Below are 23,858 nucleotides of genomic sequence, written 5' to 3' on the forward strand. Positions count from 1 at the left end.
ACAACAATGCAATCATAACGTTCAATGTATTGTTAGAGACAAGACGATGTTTTCGCTAGATTAACGCGTTTCCATTGTTGAGTCGTACTTCAGTACGAAATCAGTGGTTTGGTAAATTTAAATCCCTAACCAAGTCGTTTAATTCACCTTGTGATGTATGATGCGGCTTATTGGAAGATAATTCAGAATCAAACTCATTGTAGTCATCTTCAGTACTGCTTGATTCTTCATCGCTGCTTTCGGAAAATATATTCACAGGTGGCTCAGGAACTGGAATAATTTCACTGTAAGGTACAGGCCTTATTGCAGATTGCAATGAAGGATATTTTACAGTATGTTTAGATTTTTTAGAAATTCCAGACACACTTTTTAAACAAAAGTTAACAATCGGTTACATGTTCCTTTGGTTCACGAAAAACCATAGGTTTATCAAATGGCAAAACCTTCCGTGTAACTTTCAGCCATCCTCTTAAATATACAAAACAATTAGTGCATACTATATGAGGAGCCCACGTCTTATCCTGATCACCAATTTTACACTGAAAGTACAAGTAATATGCTTTTTTTAATTAAAGGTGTGTAATGTTTTTTCTATTTGATTTTACGGTAAACTCACCAGATATATAACAAAAGGCATCCACATCATTTACACAATTTCGAAGCATTATGACGACACTATACTATTAACAAACTTAAGACAGCAACAAGACTGAACAAAATTAATTCATTCCTAAATCCAGTGCTTTATACATACAAAACAGCTGTGTTTTCAGCTACATGTTTTGACCTGTACAGACATGATTAATCTTGTCCATGAAGCCTCACTTTTCAGTATTGCATATGATGTCATTATATGTGATTATGGTATGATTTAATTCTTTGTGTAGTGTTATTTATTTATAGCTTAAAAATTATGTTAAGTTAAACAATACAATGTGATCTAACAAAATACAATATAGGAGCTTAAAATTACAAATTATACGTCGAAAAATTTTAAAAATCCTTAAATTTAAATTAAAAAATTTGTTAAAAATGGTGGCTGATAGAAAGATTCTGAGAACATATTCGTTTTCAGAATCAAAAAACAGATTAAAATCATGCATCGCATGTCAGGAAAAAAATTATTTATCAGTGTTATTAATAAATCAGTTCCTTTAAATTAAAAAAAAAAAAATGAGATGAAGTCTGATTCGAACTGATGTGCTTTCGCTTATAAGATAAAAATATTTTATTAATTAAAATTTTATTTGGCTATACCTCACAAACAATGAAAGTACTACTTGTGACATATCGTTGAAAAGCTCTCAATGAGGGCTTATTACTCAGTTAAGAAAAAGTCCGAAATCCAATTTTTTTAGGATTTTGGGCTTTTTCGACACTTTTAGTCTCGTCGATTGCAATGAAAAGGGAAGGTGAACAACTTGATGTTCCAACAGTCCTAAATTCAAAATTTCAACATTTTACGGTTAATCGTCTTTGAGTTATGCGAGATATATACATACGTAAGTACAGACGTCACGCCGAGACTAGTCAAAATGGATTCAGGTATGATCAAAATGGATAGTTCGGTTGAAATCTCAAAACCTAAATTTTTCTCGATTATAATACTTCCTTTACTTCGTACAAGGAAGTAAAAAATGAGGAAAGATTTTGTGTATAAATTAATTACAATAATGTAGAAACTTAGATACACATATGTGGCACAAAATAGTCAGGGAAAATTAATTTCTAGTATTCTTATTTGATTTTTTTTCCTAATTTTGAACTATCACGTGATTTGGTTCAAACAGGTCATACCTATCAACCTATCATTGAATCGGTTCAACCAGGTCAATTCAATAATTTTGTTGAAGTTCAACTGAGTGCAGATTACTAATGGAATATAATGGGGGATAAATATTAATGTGGTTATAGGTTATATCAACTATTTACAATATGAGAAAAAGGGAGCAAATGTATGACGGCAAAAGTCGCTTCCAAAAATGAGAACCGCCTCAATATGATTACCTTTACCTAAAAATAACTCACACAATTTTACATTAGATGTTTAGAAAATTAACAATATTAAACAGCCTATTAAAAAAAAAAAAAAAAAAATTGTATTTGATAATTATGTGAGAACATTGTTTTCTCAATTTATACTATATGTAATGAATTAATTCATAACTACAAAATTCTTTATGGAGTATAAAGTCTATTTCATGATAATATTTCATTTAAACATAATAATTATTTTAATAATCTTGCTGGGATTAAATAACAATGCAATTAATTACTTTCGTATCTTATTGTAAATTATCTGTGATTTAAACTACATATAAGTACTGCTTGTTACTGCTTGTTACTGTGTTTTACTTGTGTTTCTAAGCAATCTACTTACATACATATTCAAATGACAATTATGGTAAGTTTTCTTTTTGTGTTTTATAGCAGTATAAAATACATTACATACATTTTTTTTCTTTTTTTAAACACATTCTTTCAAGAGAATGCGAGAACAATTTAAAATTTTGTTTTCCCTATATTTATATTGTATAATTCGTCTAAATTACATTTAAAAAACTGTTAATTTTCATAATTATAATTACAATAAAATTATTATTCGTGAATATAAACTTACATTTTATTGCAGATACAAAATTACTTTAGAGAATTGAAATATCTTGTGGTTGATTGAACTGATGCTGTCAGTACCATAAGAATTTTTACACTTAAAAAATTCAATTATTAAATTAAATTATCCAAAATGCCATCGTCAAATGTATAATTACAACGACCTTCAAAAGTATTTGGTTTAAAAATTTTTGTATTTTGTAAAATCTAACGTCTAAGGTTCATCCCGGTTTGTATTATAACTTCTCTTATAGATTAATATAAATTTCAAACGAGTAAATAAATATAAATTAAAAAAATATATCTGTAAAAAAACAAATACTAACAAAATATCAATTGTGCCATAGCAAAGATTTGTATGTTAGATTTTTTAAAAAATAAATCCAAAACAGTTTTTTTTTAATTTAAATCCTTATAAATTTTTTTGGTGGTGGGAAATAAATATTAAGAATTTTTTTTCTAAAAATATTCATATATAGATTAAGCTTAATAAATTCGCTTAAGGGTAAAGTTTTCTTTAAATCTAAGACCTCCTTCAATAAAGGCTAAAACAATAAAAAAATAATTTAAAAAAACTTTTCTGCAATTTAGGTACGGAGTTTATAATTTTAAAAAATTGTAGACATTTCTTAATAGGTATATTATGAAGTATAAACTTTTGAAAAACAGTTAAATCGTGGTGAGACAGAGAGAAAGAACAAAACACATGTATTGCAATATTAAGAGATGGGGATTGAATTTTTATTATTTATATATGCATTATAGGTAACAGATTTTCTTTAATAAAGTTTTTCTAAAATTCCTCTAAAGAAAAACAACATTGATTTTTCCCGCGATATTTCCCCACCCCTTAATGAATTTTAAGAAGTTTACTATGATTCCATATATATATATATAATATATATAATATATATATATAATATATATAATATATATAATATATATAATATATATATATAATATATATAATATATATAATATATATAATATATATAATATATATAATATATATAATATATATAATATATATATATATATATATATGAATCAGATTTGAAGAAAATCGATTTTGTCAGCCCTGAGTATAAGGTCAAAAGCAGTGTGATACACAAATATGTACTTACGTATGCATATACATAGTATATACAGATTTTTTTGGTCTAGGAATCTATATGAACTAGTTGGACAGTAAATAATAAAGATTTACAAAAAAACCCGAAACCTCATTTCGACATGATCACCATACTTCCCACTTTAATATAGATATTTTAGATATATTTACCATGATTATCTGAAATTGATACAATTTGAAAGCGGCCATTTTATTTCTATAAATCGTCTCTCTTTTTATGTTTAGCCTCCGGAAACACTGTAAGGTATTACTTCAAAGGTTGAATGATGATGATATGTATGAATATGAATTAAGTATAGTCTTGTACAGTTTCAGGTCGACCACTCCTGAGAAGTGTGATTAATTGAAATCAAGTGATTGATTTCAATTAAAGAAGTGTGATTGGATTTCAATTAATCACACTTCTCAGGAGTGGTCGACCTGAAACTGTACAAGACTATACTTAATTCACATTCATACATATCAATCACCAAAGAACACCGGTATTCACGATCTAGTATTCAAATCCGTATAAAAGTAACTGCCTTTACTAGGATTTGAACCTTATAACTACCGACTTCGAAATCAGCTGATTTAAAATAACGAGTTAGACCTGCCCGGTTGGCTTTATAAATTCTAAAAGGTTGAAATTTTACATTTCTAAAACCTTCCTTAAAGGACTGTATAATTTCAATAAAATCACAGGGAGAATGAGCAAGTAATACTAAATCTAAAGGGTATAGCTCTTCGTGGAACACGCATAATAATAATTTTTATTCTACAAAATAAACAGATAACAAATGAAGATAAAATTATTTACAGTTATAAATTCTTAATACATAAGCTTAGTAGACATACAACCAGTGGTCAAGTATGGTCTTCCAAGTTGAATTTCAAAATTAATTACACGATACAAGTCATACGGTATTATATTATTTCCTGAGAAAATACTTCCTTGTATTACAATTAATTGTTTATATTTTACGATACAGTGTTTTAAATCATTTAATTTTATACTTACGTATCATTAATGGTTATTAATTAGTGTTTTTTTGAGAAATTTATTTTTACAATCTGTCCCAAAAAGGATTGGGACCATAAGTAAATTTTTTTTTTTGGCTTAGAGAAACGTGGAATAGACTACCCAAAGATAGCGCACTTCAAATATAATATAAATTCATCACGTCTCATGACACAAACGAAGCAATTAATTAATAAAAACGAAGATAACGGATAAGAAATAATAAAGTTAGAAAACATTAAAGTCATTCAAGTAAAGTGATAATATAAAGCCAGATAAAAAACGATAGTCATAAAACAATAAAGGCATCAAATTCTCAGCCGATAATCAGACCACTTACTTGACTCGTGAGTCAATTTTTTCATTATTTTATTTTTTTAAAACAATAAATAAGTAAAAAATGAACTATTTTTATTTAAGTAACGGTTACAAGTATATCGAAATATTATTTATCGTTAAGTAATAACAATTTTAGCTTATTAGAGGAAAATAAAACGAATTACGTAAAATAAAATAAATTTCGTTTTATTTTCCTCTAATAAGCTAAATCTAGCTTGAAGAAACTTTCCACATAGTATAAATAACAACACTTACTGTTTAAAAATTAAAATGTATATTGATTTTTTTTACAGTTATTTTAATGATAAGGCTTTATTTATTATTTCTATCAAAGAAAGATTAACTGAGTATTATAAATCATCTACACATAACTTATGAAAAAGGAATAAAAGATATATTAGACAATTAATAAAAACGTATTTTTTTGAGCAAAATATTTCAAAACATTTACTTAATAAAGTCTAAATGATTGTTTATGAAAAAAAATTCATTGCTACGTTATTAAATATACCCCAAATTTAGAATTTGTTTAGTCAATATTAATTTTAAATTTTCGTAATTATTACAATAGTTATAAATATAACATCAATTTACAACAATGTGTTACGAAAAAGATAAACTATGGCTATGGCGCGAGTGGTAGCGTCTCAGCCTTTCACCCGGAGAATCTGGGTTCGAAGCCCGGACAAGAATGGGATCTTTCATACGCTACAAATTTCCAGTCGGGTTAAACGACTACAGCTGTCGATATCTGCAAATCTCATTAAAAAAAGAAAAAACTTATGAATTATTAGGTCAACTGAAGCTGAATCTTGTAAAGGGGGCAGCAAATAATCAAACCATCTCCAAATGACAAATCCGTATTTACATAACATTTATGGTAAAATAATGTAAACAAAACATACTCGTAAAGTACAAACAGAATACTGCTGATACAAGCTTTTACAACAGTTTCATCGGTTTGTAAAGCTATTCAATCATATTCAAATCAAAACTGATAAATCAATATGTTTCCAAAGGTTAAGCCCGACGATCTAAGTGTATGTTGTTGATAGTAGATTCATGGGTTCACTTTTAGGGATATGTTATGTTAAATTCTAATTATTACATTTATTTAATAATACAGATTTGTATTATCGTTTTATTAACATGCTTAATTTTTTTTAATTATCTTTAATCCTTGAATCTTATAAAAATATTTTTATCCAGTAAAATTTTAACGTAAGTCTAAAGGAAAATGTTACTTATAAATTCACGTGAAATCCATTTCTGTTAATAAGAAATACAAAACGAAATTATTTTTTATCCTCAATCTATGTAAATAAAAATGTAAAAGTTCGTTTGTTCAAAATCTTAAATCTCTAAACGTTTTTCACCGATTGCTTTTAAATTTTGACTCAACTTTGCATTCGAATACGCCCATATTTTTATATATCTACTATCATATAGATATCACACCTGTGATAGGTAAAATCATGCGTTTATTGAATAACTGCGCTATCTGTTGGAGGTAAACACACGCTTTACTAAATATTTTACGATTCCATTCCAATGTTTTTGATATGTGTGCCCGCGGTGACTAAAAATTACTGGACCGGTTTGTGAGTGGGGGAAAATGGAGAAAGGAAATAATCGGAAAGGGAAATAGGGAAAATTGAAAAAGATAAAAGGGAAGAAGGTAAAAAGGAATGAAGGGGGATGGAGAGGGTAAGAGAAAAAATAAAGTAAAGGGGAAAGATGAATGGGAGAAGAGAGATAATGGAAAGAGAAACGGGGGGAAGTAAATGTAAAGCGGAGGAAAAGGGAAAATGGGGGATGGGGATAGGGAAATGGAAAATATTAAAATGAGGAAAGGAAAAAGGGTAGAAGGGGGAAATGGAAAATATTAAAATGAGGAAAGGAAAAAGGGAAAAATGGAGAAATGGAAAAAGGGAAAGGTTAAATTTTGTGAAATTTAATGTTCATTTTGTTAATGATTTATCAAACTTTCAACTGTGTTCATTTAATCTATATATATTCAAAAATATCCAAGAAAGTTAATATTATTTATTGGAAATACTGAAACTAATAGATGTATTTTTTCCTAGAATTTTGATTAATATTTGTTTTAGAAAAAAGTTTTGGAACCATAAGAAGAGCTTCTAAACCTCTTCTTAAGGTTACACGGAAAATGTTATAACCAAAGAAAGAATAAAAACGTTAAGAAAAAATTGATACATATAAAGAGGAAGTAAATTTATCAAATCAAAAAAATAAACAGGAAGAAAATTATGAAAACAAAGAAAGAAAAACAGTAAGAGATAATGATAAATATAAAGCGGAAGAAAACGTTCCCAAGGAATGAACAAAAAGATTACGAGATGATGAATATAAAAAGACAGAAAATTTGAAAACTAGAGAACGTGTACACAAATTAAAATAAGAATAATATCAAACCAAAGAGTGATTAAATGATTGGCAACAAAAAACAAATTAAAGAAATGGCGATCAACTCCGACTTAGGGAGAATATAGTCCGACAATATCAGAGGAGGAATGAACTAAAAGATAAGAATTTTTTGCAATTTATTAAAGATCGGGCATGTATACTGTGTATATGTTCTTGTGAGCGCGTATGTTTTCAGACAATCTATAGATAGTTTTAATGTAGATAAAATTAAACAGAAATTAAACTAGAAAATCCAAAAATAATAAGATTCTAAATTATAATCTTCAATTAATATTAAATAATCAGATGTTTCACCAAATCTATTACATTTACACACACATGTAATAATGCCTATTAAATTAAATATACACATTTTTAAAAGTGCATAAAATTGTATTTCAGTAATAACCTCTGATTTTTTTCATATTCTTTTTTTATTGTTATTATTGAATAAGTATTTACTGAAAATTGTTTTTTTTTACAATTACAGGTTAATAATTATTAACAAATCAATTATTTAAATTAAAAACAATAAAAGTTTATGAAAAATTAATTAAAAAAAAGAGGAGATGAAGTCTCCATTTTTTTGATTGAACCAATGTGCCTTCCATTATAAGAACCAATAAAAATAAGTACCACTTATGATATATCGTTGAAAAGCTTTTCATGAGGGCTTATTACTGTAGCTAAGAAAGAAATCCAAAATCTATTTTTTTTTTTTTTTTAATTTTGGTTTAGTTAATTGCAATCAAAACGTGAGGTGCACAACTAGATGTTACAACAGTTCTAAATCCAAAATTTCATCATACTACGGCTAATCGTTTTTGATTTATGCGAGATACATACGTAAGTACGTATAGATAACAAGCCGAAACTAGTCACAATGGGTTCAGGGATGGTCAAAATGGATATTTCCATTGAAGTCTGAAAATTTCGCAATCACAGTATTTCCTTTACTTCATACAATAATGTAAAACGGAAAGCTGATTCGGTATACAAAAAATAATTTTTTATACCTGATTTTATCTTCTTCATACGTACAGAATTATATGAATTTTATTTTTTATTTAATAAAATTATGGATTTTTAATTTTTTTATTAATGAAATTCAATAATTTCCTTTAAAAAAAATTTCTAATTATAATTATTCTGTATTTATTTAAATTTTATTATTTTACTGAACATTAGTTTTTTTTTCTTTTGATAGCAATCGTTAGGTAAAATAATAAGAAAGCCTAGATAATTGACTAAATTAAATAATATATTTGGCAACGTAAACAGAAGTACATGCGAATGCATGTTGGAATGCGAACGAAACCTGTAATAAAATTTTGTTGCAAATTCACGACCAGAATAATTTTTATACTTAAGTAGTAGTTACGAGGTATAACTACCTTAAATTAAATTACGTAACAGAATCTGTTAATAAATTTCACAAATTGTTCTTACTTACATACATTGAAAGAAATGTACAAATTGTCACGTAAATGTTGTAAAATCATAATTTATTCACATGTACCAGAAACAAATAAAATTATAAATAAAAATGAATGTTATTATTGAGTATTAACGTTGTATAATATTAAAACAATGAATAATAATTTAATTTTAATTAAATTTTTAATTTCTTTATTTTTAATTTAAATCTATTTTTAATTTTACAATTTATCAAAACTTATTTTTCGTTTTAGAACTTATTTTTTAAATAATTTATTTTACATTTTTTTTTACTATTGAATTTCATTACAGACATTACACGGATTAGTTTAATTACACGTTGGATAATTGAAAGAGCTAATTGTAATTATATCTTTAAATATTTACTTTTTTTTAATATAAGACTTAATTTAATATTTGATATAGAAATCAATATCTTACATATAATATAAATAAAAAAGCCAAGAATATTAGAATAGATTATTAAATTTATTTATTTTTATTGTATTTATTATACCGTGCGTTTCAAAATGAATATCGGGATTTTAAAGCCATGTAATATTTTTCAAGTTTAACGTATATTCATTTATTATGCATGAAATGAAATAACAACTTAAACAGTTTTAGCTGAAAGCAAGGTTATCAACGGTATCTGTATCTTCCGCTTGAAAGCGCTAGTACCAAAGATGGCAACCCCCAACAGAAAAAGTACTTTGTTTTGCACTTTGCCAAGTGTGAATCTGTAATTACCGTTCAACGTGCATTCCATTTGAAGTTCTGTGGTGATCCCCCCGTGTGACAATAACATTAGTAGATTGTATAAACTATTTGAAACCACTGACTGTATTTGTAGAAGGAAGAGTACAGGACGACCGAGTATGTCCGAAGACAATATTCAACCTGCAACATTTTTTTGTGGGTAGTCCTAGGAATCAGTTAGAAAAGCTAGCCGGGAATTAGTAATTTCAGTGACGTCTGTGTGGGGAGGGTTTAAGGAAATGCTTACAACTGCGTCATATCGTTTACAGCTGTTACAGTCTGTAAAGCCTACAGATTACAGTTTGCGTGCTAGCTTCGCAAGTGAAATGATACACCGTGACGATAAAGACTTTCTTTATCTTGTGGTATTCAGTGATGAATCAACAATAATGTAGTAAATTACTCAATGTGCGTATTTGGGATCAGCAAATACTCACGAAATATTGCAGTGTGAACCAGTCCCCAAAACTGAATGTGCTTTTTTTTTGTGCCGTATCCGAAGATATGTTTACGCCGTTTTTCTCACGGAAGTAAGTGTGTCTGGAATAATCCAACGGGTCTTAGTGGTGAACGCGTCTTCGCAAATCAGCTGATTTCGAAGTCGAAAGTTCTAATGTTCAAATACTATTAAAGGCAGTACTTTTATAAAGTTTGTATACTAGATCGCGGATACCGGTGTTCTTTGTTGGCTAAGTTTAAATTAACCGAAAATCTCAGAAATGGTCGACCTGAGACTGTACAAGACTACAATTCACTTACAATGTGTCTGGAATGAACTATTTTCATATGCTACAACTACGGCTCTTTCCTCAACCACAGACCTTTATTTGGCAACAAGTTGGTGCGTCTTCTCATTGGAATAAAGATGTACGTGATTGGTTAAATGAAATTTTTCCCGACCGCTGGATTAGTCGCCGGAGACCAGGTGATCGGGCTTGTTTACCGTGGCCTCAACGTTCGCCCGATCTCACTAAGTGCGATTTTTATTCTGCGAAATTTTTTTGGGGAGGTTTATAAATGATCAAGTGTATTTGCCACCGTTACCGGCTGATCTACCCTATTTGAGACACAGAATTGAAGCATCTGTCGCATCAATTACTCCAGATCTGCCGATTAAAATATGAGATGAACTCTCCGATAGGCTAAATGTGTACAGAGTGAGAAATGGCGGTTATGTAACACCATGTAAGTATTATTCAACACCTACAAGAGAAACTGTTTGACTTGCTCTTTCATTTAATGTATAATTTATCAATGTAGTAAAACTAAATAAATATTATATAAGTTTAAAACCCATATATTCGTTTTGAAACGCACTGTATTATATGGTACATAAGGAAATTAGTTATATTGCATAATATTCATGATACAATCCAAAAAAAATATTCCACTACGTTTCCCTTAGCGGAAAACTGTTTGACTAGCAAAAGGTTTCCAATTCTATACGATCTAGACTCAGAATTTGAAAGTGAAGTCAGCTTGATTTAATGTCAAAGAATAAAAAACGATAAGAAAGAAAAGAAAATCTTTAATTACATTAGATTTGTTCGTAGACAAAATAATCGTCTTTACCCGTAGTATATGTAAAACAGATCTAACACTTACTAAGACTGTAAACTGCATCCATATAACTTGATTATTCTGCAACATTTGTAACCTCTCAAACGGTACAATCTTAGAAATTAATCATTTTAATCTTGACACCGAGATAAACTGACACAAATTACTTAGCTGATCCAATTCCCATTAAAGCAATACTGAGTGCAGTTTTTCACTATAAATTGAGAACTATTTATTGGTTATCGACTGTAACAATGATATCTCTTAAAAAATAGGAAAAATATGTTTCTATGGAAACATTTTAATCTATTAAACGTATTGAATAGTTTTTTAATTTTATCTTGCTATGATTTTCGTAGTTACCTCGATTTGTTTTCGAAAAATCTGTAATTTTATAACATTTATAAGAGTATTAAGTTTTACAATATTCATTACAATACGATCACTTTAACATTTCTACTATTTTATATACCCAACTTTTTTTCTAATAATTATGACGTAAATAGTAACAAAACTAATTGTTTTTAAATCTTTATATAAAAATTAATTTTTGTTTTCTTTTTATATGACCCATATGATAAAATATTAATAATTTTGAAACATTATTTAATCAGAAATCTAAATAGCATTGACTTTATTCCAGTACATTTATAGTCCCAGAAATAATTCCATGTGACACTATCTAAAATAATAATAACTATAATAATAATATAATACTATAACTATAATAATTCTGTGGAGACACTATCTATTGTCACAAATTATAAAGAATTTTCCTTAATTATTTTACGTAATACATTACCGCCTGTTTACTACACTCAACACACCTGGCTGCAGTATTATCTCAAAATAAAAGATAAAGTTTCCAAAAAAAAGTTAATTAAACACTGAATACGTATTCCATAGTTTAATATATAGATAACAACAAGAAATAACTCGGTTATACTTGTAAATTTAAAAAATAAAAAAAATAAAATCTTTAAGACATTCATTCCTTGTATTTTTTCTGCAATTAATGAGCTTTTAAGTGGATTGTGAATGATAAGTTATATTAAACAAAAAATATACTATCGCTTAGAGCTTTCTTTTGGATTCTAAATTTCTTTAAGTTACAATATACGGTAGCTTGCAGTTTTATTCCAAAATAATTTTTTTTTTCATTGGTTTTGATTCTTACACGACTGCCCAAAAAGCAATATAATGTATTTAGTTGTATGTAGGTTAGGTTTTTCTACCGAAGCAGCTCAAGAGCTGAAATGATTTAGATGTGTGACCCCGCGTTGTTACCGGGAGTGTCATAGGTTCTTTATATATATATATATTTAATAAATTTAAAAATTTGAATAAATTTTACTATATACAAAATTGTCACCCGCACGCTCTTTAGTTATGCTAGATTAATAATTATCCTATATCAAAGAGTAATTTTTTCAGTAGTCCTGTTTTTTAATTTTAATCTCTTTTCATAAATAAAAAAAAGATTAATTTAAAAAAATTGAATTATGCAATTTTAATTTGTAAAATTTGAGGTCTGTTTCTTTTTTATTAAATTTCTTTATTCTTTTTTTGTTTAATCCTAACATATTTTAGAGTACAGATGTTACGCGAGTTAAAAACAATAAATTGAATTCAATTTTTCCCAAGTAATGAGAAGAGTAGGCGTAAAAGTTTTTACGAACAAAAATTGAATCAACGGTTTATTTATTAAACAAAAAAACAACAGAAATTTATTTATAGTATAACAATAAAATAATAAGCCATGCTGAACAAGAAAAATAATAATTTATCATCTTAAAATATGTTAACTAAACAACAGTACATTTTGATAAAATGAGATCGTAATAGAAGCAATGCCGTTAACAGTGAACCGCATAAGAGACGACTGCAGTTAAATCTATTCCCTTGACGTCCATTAGAAATGCAGTAATGTAATATCATACAGTGTAATAACATTCCAGTCCCCTCAATCTCTGAGGCCGTAATATGATTGTCCTAAAATTGCCTTTCCCTTGGCATAACGTGAATAATATACTAATTGTTATTAACAGCTGACTTGTGATATATGCAGCTTTATTTGATTCAATTAAACAAGATAACGTTAAGTGAAATTCCGAGTACAGTAACGGTCAAATATTGGAATTCACTTATAATGTTACAGAGTTAACATATCACGTTTCGATTATCATTTATATGAGGGGTGGTTGAAATATAACCCAAAGACGCTACATAACTCGAAAATAGAAAGAGATAGTCACATGAAACAAATATGGTATAAAGGTATTATTTGCTAAAAAGGTTATCTTTTATTTTTTCACGTGGTCACGATTCGCAGCTTTAAATATTCCTAATATGGTAGACGAGTTTTATCATTTCGTCAATGAAGAATGTCGGTGATCTTTCCGCCAGTGAAAAATGAGGAACCCGGGTGGCTAGTGCCCGTCTGGATGCTTACTTCACCAAGATAAGCTTTATGGTGTGAAGCCCCGGTTAGTTGAGATATTCGTTGTTAGGATGAGTTGGATGTGTGGTGTACTCTATGATGGAGCTACGGGGTGGGAGGATGAAGGCATTGATCTCATTCCTGAAAGAGGACCAGAGTACAGAGAGATAGGATATGTTTTCATCTGAGCGTTATTAAATTTGTGAATCTGAAATCCTGATTTTTTTAACTAAATCAAGATGACTTTGAGTAAATTGAATTGTAGGATAAAACTGTCGTTGCAATCAACACTTGTTTTGTTGGTTTGAGGATAGTATTTTTGGTGTTTAAAGGTTCAATTCAGTAATGATCCGAATGCATTGTCTGATTGGATACGGGAATAGTTTTTGTGTGAAACATTTGGTGTTACAAGTAGCGGCGGGGATCACGCTTCCGCGAATCAGTTATTTTGATAGTTGACGTTGTAAGTTATGGTAGGTGGTCGAGGTTGGAAGAGGCCATACAAAGGGGATTGTAGGTTATGTAAATACACTTATGGAAAATTCTGCCGAGGCATTTGCATCGGTGCCATACTGACATAGGCCAAACTGATGACTGTGTTGTGTTATCAAGTTTAGAGGGTCTAAAAGACAACCTCCGGTAAAACCAATTAGGACTAGGAATGAAGGAGTGATGTGGCGACCGAGATCATCAAAGATCGTCGTCACGTGTTTTCCCCTACGGAGGTCAGGATTCATCCTTCAGCTCATCATCCGTGGTTAAATTAATACCGTTAACATCCATCTTTAAGTGCAGAAAGAAGTGAAAATGTAGGGTGATAAATCTGGTGAGTATGAAGATAATGTAATGGGTTCAAATTTCAGTTCCGCAAGAACCTCAGTGGTACCAAGCGATGTGTGTGACCGGGCATTATTGTGATAAAGAATTATCAGCTCCGTGGAACGTCTAACATGATACACACGTCCTTTTACGTGTTTTAATAATTTCTTCATGTATCACACAGAATTTACAGCCGAACGGATTCCAGGATCTTCACTTGTACACATGTTTGCAATCCCTGGACATTTGTCAAAAAAAGATTTTTACAGGGATTTTTTAAAATTATTTTTATTGTGGCAAATCACAGTACCATGATATACCATTTTTCTTCTGGATTTTAATGATGCACCCAAGATTTGATTCTCATTAAATTTTTTGAAACGGAAGTTATCTTCCTCGTCAGAATAAGATTTTGGAAGCTATTCCCAACATTTGTTTCGTTCTTTCCTTCTTCTTTCCTGCGAGTTTTCGTGGCACCAATCATGAATAGATTTTACAGTACCTCGCTTAGTTTTATAATAATATGTCCTACTTCTTCCTTCAATATTTCTATCCAAATGGCGATGCCTTGTGTAAGGAAGGCGACGATCATTTTGAATCAATTATTTTCAATAATAATTATGAATAAAGGATCTAATTCCGTTTGGTCCTTCTCATCATTCACAGAAACTCATCAACCATTGCAAGATACATCCTTAATATTCAATTTTACAGCTTTTAATCCACGAAATTTTATTGCGTACTTACTAGCAGTACTTCAATCAAAAGTTTTACCACCACAAACGGATTTTTGTCGACTATGAATGTAACTAGCGTACACTAATTATCTGCTAAAAATTCAATCACTACATGCTGTTTTAGATGAGTTGATATACTCGTCTCATCATATATGCGTTGAAGACTTACTCGTCTCTATAACAACGGCGAAAAAAATTAGATGGCACGAGTCAACGAGTTATGAAACTTAGTATTAAGGGAATGAAACTATTAGATGGTAACACCTGTTGCTTAGTGCGACATTTTGTTCTCCCATTAGTTTTAGTGTGCGTAATATTTCAGCCGCCCCTCATACACACACATACGCGAGTACACAAAAGCAAATAGAAATCTATTTTCCCGACTGGATACGCTAGATATTGTGTCTTATGAATAACAATAAAGTTAGAGAAAAACGTCAAATAAAATACTTGTGTAATTTAGCAGTAAGTTTGTATAAAGTATGGAGAGAAGCCTTGCCACTTGTTTATAACGTCGATAGATCATTTCCTCGTCATACTTGTTAAATTTTTAATTCTTCAGTTTAGCTTAATAGCCACTGCTTGTCCGTAGCTGATATTTATAAAACAAAAAAACGGAAACTATTAACGAGTATTTATAAAATAACTTATGTTTAACGAGTGTTTAAAAATTAACTTAGATCCCTTTTATTATAAAGGGAAGTAATTTAATAAATTATTAATAAGAAAATAACTATTAATAGTTTTTTTATTTTTCATGTTACTTTTCATCTCATTTTTTTATGTTATATGTAATTATAAATATATTATTACAGTTTTTTAAATAATAATATAAACTATTTTTACTTACATAACTTAATGTTAATCTTTATGGGAAAATGAATACTAATTTTGAAACAAGAGATAAGCACATATTATTCAAAGTATTGTCCATTAACTACAACTTTTTCCCATCTTTCTTGTAAAAGACGGACTCCTCGTCAGAAGAACGACTCGTCTTTAAGGCTGTCTATGAATCGAGATATTTTAAATATCTTCAAAAGAACTGAAATGCTCGTCAGACAGGTAATTTTGCTTAGATCGAAATAATTAGAAATCAGAAGGAGCAACTTTTCGTAAATTCTGGTGGTAGGGTAGAGTATTCCATCCGAGCAGCTCTAACATTTTCTTGACTGATTTAGCGACATGTGATTAACCGCTGTCATGTTAAAAATCTTACTTTGTCAAAACTTTTGGGGTATTCTGGTCATCCCTCTTTTAATTCTGGGTTTAACTGCATCAGTGTTGTTGGTAACGGTTCCGATTAATGGTGTCATCACATTTTAGCAAGACATAATAAATCATACCCTTCTGATCCGACCAAATACAGTTCAGTACCTTTGAACGATGGATTGGTTTTCCTGTTGATTTTGGGTAAGCTTGCATCATAATACTTACATTTGGGATTATCATAATGTATCCATTTTTCATAGTCAGTGATAATACGATGCAAAAAACTCTTCCTTCTTTGCCGTTGAAGGAGGAATTCACACGTGAGTTAACGCCTTTTGATGTCTTTTGGCTTCAATTCGTATGGAGCCAATTTCCTTGCTTTTCAACCATTCACATCAACTTCAAACCTTTAGAGACGGCCATTTCAGTCTCGTTTAATAGTTTTTCTAGTTCTTCAAGAGTTTGCTATTGAGCTTCGTTCAGCAAAGCATCCAATTTGGGAGGCATTAAATTTTATAGTTAACCATTAAACTCTTTTGGTTGACAAGTGGTTGAACAGGTCGCTCCTCGTCTTCCAAATGAAAATCTTCACTTTTGAATCGTCTAAAAGTAAACAAGTGGTCACAAGTTAAAATTGGTGGAGTATAATACCCGTAATCGTTGGATAGAAAATGAAAACTTTCAGCTGCTGGTTTCATCAAATGGGAATAAAAAAGTAACGCTTCATGCAAATTCCGTTTTTTTGCAGAAAATTTGACATATTCAATATGCTAAAAATATGTTGTTTAGAATTCCACCAGATGGCACATTCTGATCCTTAAAACCTAAACTGCTTTTATGTGCAGTTGGCCTTAATATAAACTGAAACTATCAAGTGCTAATTACGCAATTTCTTATAAATCCTTCAATATTACTTTTATCATATAAATATATTCATTTGTGTATTTTTTATTAATTACAGAAATTAGTTCCTTTATTTGGATTATGTTTGTTAACACTGGAGAGAACAGACGCCAGCAACATATTAGCAGTATTTCCAACCCCATCGCTTAGCCATCAATTTACAGCTTTTGGATTAGCTCAATCATTGGTAAAAAATGGACATAACGTGACAATATTAACACCAAATCCTGGTATTTTTGTAAGTTGATAGTTTTCGCATTCATAGATTATTAATTAATAATATTTTTTTTGTATTTTAAAGAATAAATTAATCATAAATATTTTTTTAAGAATATATAACATTTATCGTTTAGTAAATAAACGATAAATGTATGTAAAAATATCTATTATAATAATATATTTATTTTAATATAAAAAACTAGAAAAATAAATTTACCTGATAATAATTATTAGAATATCATTATTAAATATAAAATAATAATATCTATGTATAAGATTCATTTAATGTTCCTAATTTATTTAATAGTAAAAAATAAGTTACGAAGGACTACCAAATTACCTATTTTAATTTTAAAATGAAGAAGTAGTAACGGAAACAAAAGTAAATTTAGAACTTTTGGCAAGATATTTTGAAAAAAATTTCAATTGCCCAGGGCCCAAATAGATTTATAAATTTGAATAAGATGATCTCATTTTCAAAGTTACCAAACAAGGGTGAAATTCGAGAAATGATTAAATTTCTAAAAAAACCAATCAATATAACAAGCAGAGAAGATAATATAGTAGACTACATGCTCATACTCGCCCCAAAAAATTGGGTAATTTATTCAAAAATGTTTGTTGAATAGAAAAAAATCCCAGAAGACTAGAAACGTGCGCTTCTATACCCTTCACATAAAAAAGAATAATAGGTAAATATAGATAATTACATAAGGTTTTCATTTTTATCAGTACCGTACAAAAATTAACTAAATAGAATTCAACCAATTTAGGAAATGGAAATAGCTGAATATGAAAGTGACTTAAGACCTGGAAGAAGCTGCGTAGAAGAAATTTTCTGTTTAAAAACAACATTGCAATACTTCAAAACCCCCAAAAAAAGTTTAACAGCAGAGTTTTGTAGAGTTCAAGAAAGCAAGAGGCGAGTTTTCAGATTTCAGAGAAATATAACGTATATAAAAAATTCCAATAAGAAATACCATTAAAGAAATACTTACAGGGAAATTTTCAAAAGTGAAATTTTTATGTCATTTTTCAAAACCGATCTGGATAAAAACTGGAGTAAGAAAAGGTAATGGACTCTCCGCAATATTTTTTAACTGTGCTTTTGCGGAAATAGTCAATCGATGAATGGAAAGGTTGGAAGAACTAGAATAAACGATTCGATAAAAATAAATTATTTAATATCTCGCAACTAACCATTTCTCTTTTGCGGATGATTTAGTGAAGCCTTGTTAAAAAATTGTCTGCCTTGCTAAATTGAATTTATTTTCAAAATTAGTAATCATTCTTTTTTTAATAAAAGATTATTTAGGAGAAAGTATGACTTAATCTACATGGAACTCTATGGACAAAAAAATGAAATCGAAACACATTCTGTCAAGCTTAAATTCGATCATTTTCCTTCTACGTAGAGTCTTTTTATTTTCCCATCACATGAAAATCAAACAATTCAGTTGAAGAGATAAAAGTGAAAATAGTAATTCATTAAAAAACTCTAAGCATAGTTGGATAAAATAAATTTTTTTAGATGCTTCAATCTCTTTCCATCAAATGTGGTCAAAGTCCCATGTGTTTTCGATCGAAAATAAATCGAGTAACGGCATTGGTCACTTGTTTGATTTTATATTTTCTATAGTAATCCAATTTTAATATGAGACATTGTTTGTATTCTACGAATTCTACAGGGATGAAATAAATTGTGATTTGTTTTTTTTATCGCATCTCTTTCCTTAAGATCTAGATTTTAGTATATAAATGGTTTGCAAAAAAAAAATAGTTCAACATAAATATGTTTAGGCGTAGAGTTGTACGTAGAAAAAATGTCTTATATTGAAATATAAAAGAAATTTCATGTAGCAGGAAATTGATCAAATGAAAGTTTAAGCATGGCAGAATTTGTTTTGATGTTATTTTTTGTATAGAGTTGAAGATGGAATTGTCCATAGAGTTCCACGTAAATTAAGTCATACTTGCTCCTAAATAAACTTTTTTTGTAAAAAAAAGGATAATCACAAATTTTGGAAATAAATTCGAAGACAAATTTCTGTTTTGAAAAAGCGTGGTTGTATGCGTGAACAGTAATCAGTGTAAATATTAAATAAATCAAGAAAAATACTTGACGGGGTATGTTTTGATTTCATTTTTAAGTAATACTGTAATTGTTAAATTTTTAAATAAAATATGAATTTTGCAATTTATAAATTAGTATTAACAAGCATAACAATTAAAGACAGTCATCCTTGTAAAAATTAAAAAAAAAAATTAATTAAGGAGAAAAACCAAATTAAAATTACCATCATAAGTAAATTATTGCCACACTTTAAACATATACGAGTACAAACGGAATCATACAGATTTTAAAATTTGGGCTCTTATACATGACTCAATTACTTGAAATCATTATTTGCTAGATGATTTTAAAATCACTGCTTAGTTTGATTAAAAGTTTTATTATATATAGTAATAATAAATCGTTAAATTTATAAATTGATTCCGAATTAATCAATTTTTAAACGTAAAATAAAATCAATCGTGATTTAATTAATCAACTTTAATAACGATAAATTGGTGGGTAGGGGGTGGATATTGTATCAGATACGGAATTCTATATTCTCTGCAAAGTCATGATAAAAAAAAAGAAACGATAATTTGTAGAATGAAATTGAAAGGTCGAGAGATGACTTTTGACCTTTAGGTAGAAAATCTTTTCCGTAATCACGTTTGTAATTTAGATAACCAGTTTTCATTTCAGTTTAAATTGTATTTGTTTTTTGTTTTTTTATAAATAAGACAACATCTTAAATAATCATAAATATAAATTTAGTTACATTACCTTACAAATCAGTAATCAAATACTAATTTTATTTAAATCATTTTCACTAAAAATTCGCGAATTATATGTTGTAAAATAGAAATATCTCGGTTGTAATTAGTAAAGAAACTAACTGATGTACTGAATGCCCTGGATTAATTTCTTTCTTGAAATTACGAAATTTTTCAACAATTCATTATCTATGCAGCTGCAAACACTTAATTTCGTATAATATTTAAATAATTAAATATAAGGGAGGATAAATTTGCATACGAAAAAACTGACTTGAATGTAAAAAATTGCAGTACATATATTTACAGTAAATGATCGTATCATTAATTTACGAAATCTAACTATTTTTCAGATATTTTTTAACAGAAAATAAATCATATCATTAATAAAAAAAATAAAAATAAATAATTAGTAACAAAATTAAGGAATAGTTTTTACACAGTATCAAAAACGTACAAATCAGCTGATAGTAGTTTTTTTTTCGTTTAACCTCCGGGTCCACAGTTAAGTATTACTTCAGAGGATGAGATGAATGATTTGTAGCGTGTGTGAAAATGCCATGCCTGACCGGGATTCGAACCCGGGACCTCCGATTGAAAGGAGCTGATGGTAGTGCCACGTATATATATATTTTTTTTTTAAGATGACGGACATCGATTAAACTAACTTATAATTATAATTTCCAACCAGACCGCTTACCATAACTTATAACATTCAACTATCAAAAATTAACCGATTCACGGAAGCCTTCCTCTAACACCGAATTTTCCACACAAAAACTATTCCCGTATCAACTTAAATTAGACAATGCATTCAAATCACTACTATATTGAGTTTTTAAACACTTAACGTTAAACAAAGCGTTTCAAACATAAAGAAACCCTACTATAATTTTTAGAACCCAAATTAAGAAGTAAATTTAATGTTTTCTATGTAATTTGAGCTGGGAAATAGGATAAAACAGGTTCAAAAACTGTAACCTCAATAGGTTTTGAGACATCCAACGTAAAATACAAAGTTTCAGTGACGAAAAACAAGTTTATTTTAGGTTTGTTGTGCCATAGGTTTCTTAAATGACAAATGCGGAAGATTTAATAACAAAACTTGTAGAGAATTTAATTCTAAAAAAATTCATTGTAATATATCTAATATAAAGTAAATAAAAACGTTTAAAACTCGGTTTTATATTGAACCAAAACAAACGAAAATAGACTGTTTGCCGCCTCTTTTGGAGGATGTCTATTTACAAACTAGATTGAAAATGATTTTTTCTTTAGTTGCTAAAATTCACTTGAATTATAATTTCTTAAACCGGATTGGACGTAGAGGAAATTGGCCACCACAATCACCGTACTTAATACCATTAGATTACTTCATTTGAGCCAAATGATAATGATAACATACCAATAAAAAGTTAACACTAAAGAAGAGTTACTCGTTAAAATACGAAATGCTATTGAATTTAAAGGAAGCAATCCTAAAATAATACGGATAGCCACCGGAAATATTTTATGTCAGACAGAATGCTGTGTGCGTTATGAAGGAGGGAATTTCGAACGACTCCGAGTTTTTTATTCTGTTACCGTTGATCATTTCATGTATTTTTTTTTCTATTTTAAGAATATTAGATACAGAATAAATGATTTTCTGTCTATTTTTCGTCTCTTTGTTTCAATAAAAAACCACATTAAAAAAAATCTGTTTACTTCTGTATTGGTTGTATTTACGTAAACTTTCTTAGAATTAAATTCTCTACAAAATTTATTACTAAATGTTCCGCATCTATTAGCTATTTAACAAACCTATTGCAGTCCAAACCAAAAAAAACAACATTTTCGGCACTGAATCTTGTGTTTCCATCGGATATCTTGTTTTATACTTTTTTCCACCTTAAATTACATAAGAAATTACCAACTTTACTCCTTAATCTGCGTCCCCAAAATTATGGTAGGCTTCTTTTTATTACAAAAGCTGAATCCGGGCGAAATCTTTCGTTAGCTGTAACTCGAAAACAAAGTATTTCCAGACTTATGTTTATATAAATTTTTTTAATTATTTTTACCAGTAGAACATATCCTTAAACTTTCTCTATTTCTTTGTAGGACACTGTATAAAAATAATTAAGTGTGAGAATTAAACATTTCAATGTAATAAGTTAATTATTTATTTGTTTTGTAGGAACCTTTACCTAATCTTCATGAAATTGACTTGAGTATAATGTACAAAGTTTTTTTGGATTCTTTTAAAGAAAACTCATTTTCATTACAGACTACACGTTCTGTTTTTGAAACAATGAACGCGTTTTCTAAATTTTATTCATTAGCTACTGATGCTTTATACGGATCTGAACCGGTTAAAAATTTGTTGAAGTAAGTATAAATATACGTAAATAAACTCTAAAGTTTTAGTATAATAAATTATTCTGCAACAACTAACCCTGGCATTAATTCTTGATTATAAAATAAGATTTTTTTTCAATCAGTTGTTCTTTATTTATAGTTTATCATTTGGTATTAGCGAATCTTCTTATTGTAAAGAGCTCACTTTTACATTATTCACTTAAAATTTCAATATAAAAAAAAAATTTTGCTGCGTTTTAAACACCGCGCAAATCTTCAACAAGGTATTAAATTTGTCATCCGTTAATCTAAGGATTGTATAGTTATAAAACTGCATTTAATAACTGAAAAACATTTTTAAACATCCAGAATAAAATAAAAAACGTAGCATCCGTGGACCGATTTCAAACAGAAGGAATGTAATTTATATAAGTGTTCAAAATTGATGCAACCATATGGAAGAATGTTTTCTTCTTTTGTTGCAAGTTTAATTGAAAAAAAAAAAATGGGTTACTAAAAGCATCAGAGAATACTCATTGTCTCCCAATAGAGGTGTCAGTTATGGCCAGACAAAGTTTGCCTTCACAGAAAGGTATAGAGGGGATGCACCAAACAAGTCGTCCATGAAGCGGTTGTATGAGAAGTTTCAAGAGAAAGAGAAGATGGCAGATGCAGCTAAAAGTGCCGACCGACAGTTCTAACATCAGAAAAGTTAATCGTCGTGCGAGTTGCGAATTCTGTTAGTCACAAGAAGTCTGAGCGACATCTATCTAACCAGTCTAGTCTCTCCGTTGGTAAAGCCAACACGACATAGCGTAAGTGTTTAAAGATGCATCCGTAAGAATTTATTGTTCACGACTTGTTACCAGACATTGGAAAAACGTGTAGCTTTCTGTCAGTGGTTTATATCATCTGTAACGCCAGATGCAGAAGAACTGGATGACTGGTTTTGGTTTGAAGAAGAATGGTTCAACCTTGACAGATACGTGAATGCACAGAATTGGCTCATTTGGTGTACGAAAAATCGACATCAGCTGCACGGACAAAAAATGGGTGTTTGGTATGCAATGTCACGTACGTAATCTTCATGACTTT

The 23,858-nt window shown here is 29.1% G+C and overlaps 1 protein-coding gene across 1 annotated transcript in view; it reads left to right on the forward strand.

Annotated features, from left to right (window-relative positions):
* The first annotated feature begins 2,321 nt into the window (after window positions 1–2,321).
* The window catches only part of LOC142328813 (UDP-glycosyltransferase UGT5-like), a 42,316-nt gene continuing 20,779 nt past the window's right edge, over window positions 2,322–23,858 (forward strand). The window contains exons 1-3 of the mRNA XM_075372861.1: window positions 2,322–2,404; window positions 17,437–17,616; window positions 22,603–22,793. Of these exons, the coding sequence (XP_075228976.1) occupies window positions 2,393–2,404; window positions 17,437–17,616; window positions 22,603–22,793 (383 nt within the window). The 5' untranslated portion in view covers window positions 2,322–2,392. The remainder of the gene's footprint in view (window positions 2,405–17,436; window positions 17,617–22,602; window positions 22,794–23,858) is intronic.

Source organism: Lycorma delicatula, chromosome 8 (genome assembly GCF_047948215.1).
Source record: "Lycorma delicatula isolate Av1 chromosome 8, ASM4794821v1, whole genome shotgun sequence".
Taxonomy (NCBI): Eukaryota; Metazoa; Arthropoda; class Insecta; order Hemiptera; family Fulgoridae; genus Lycorma; species Lycorma delicatula.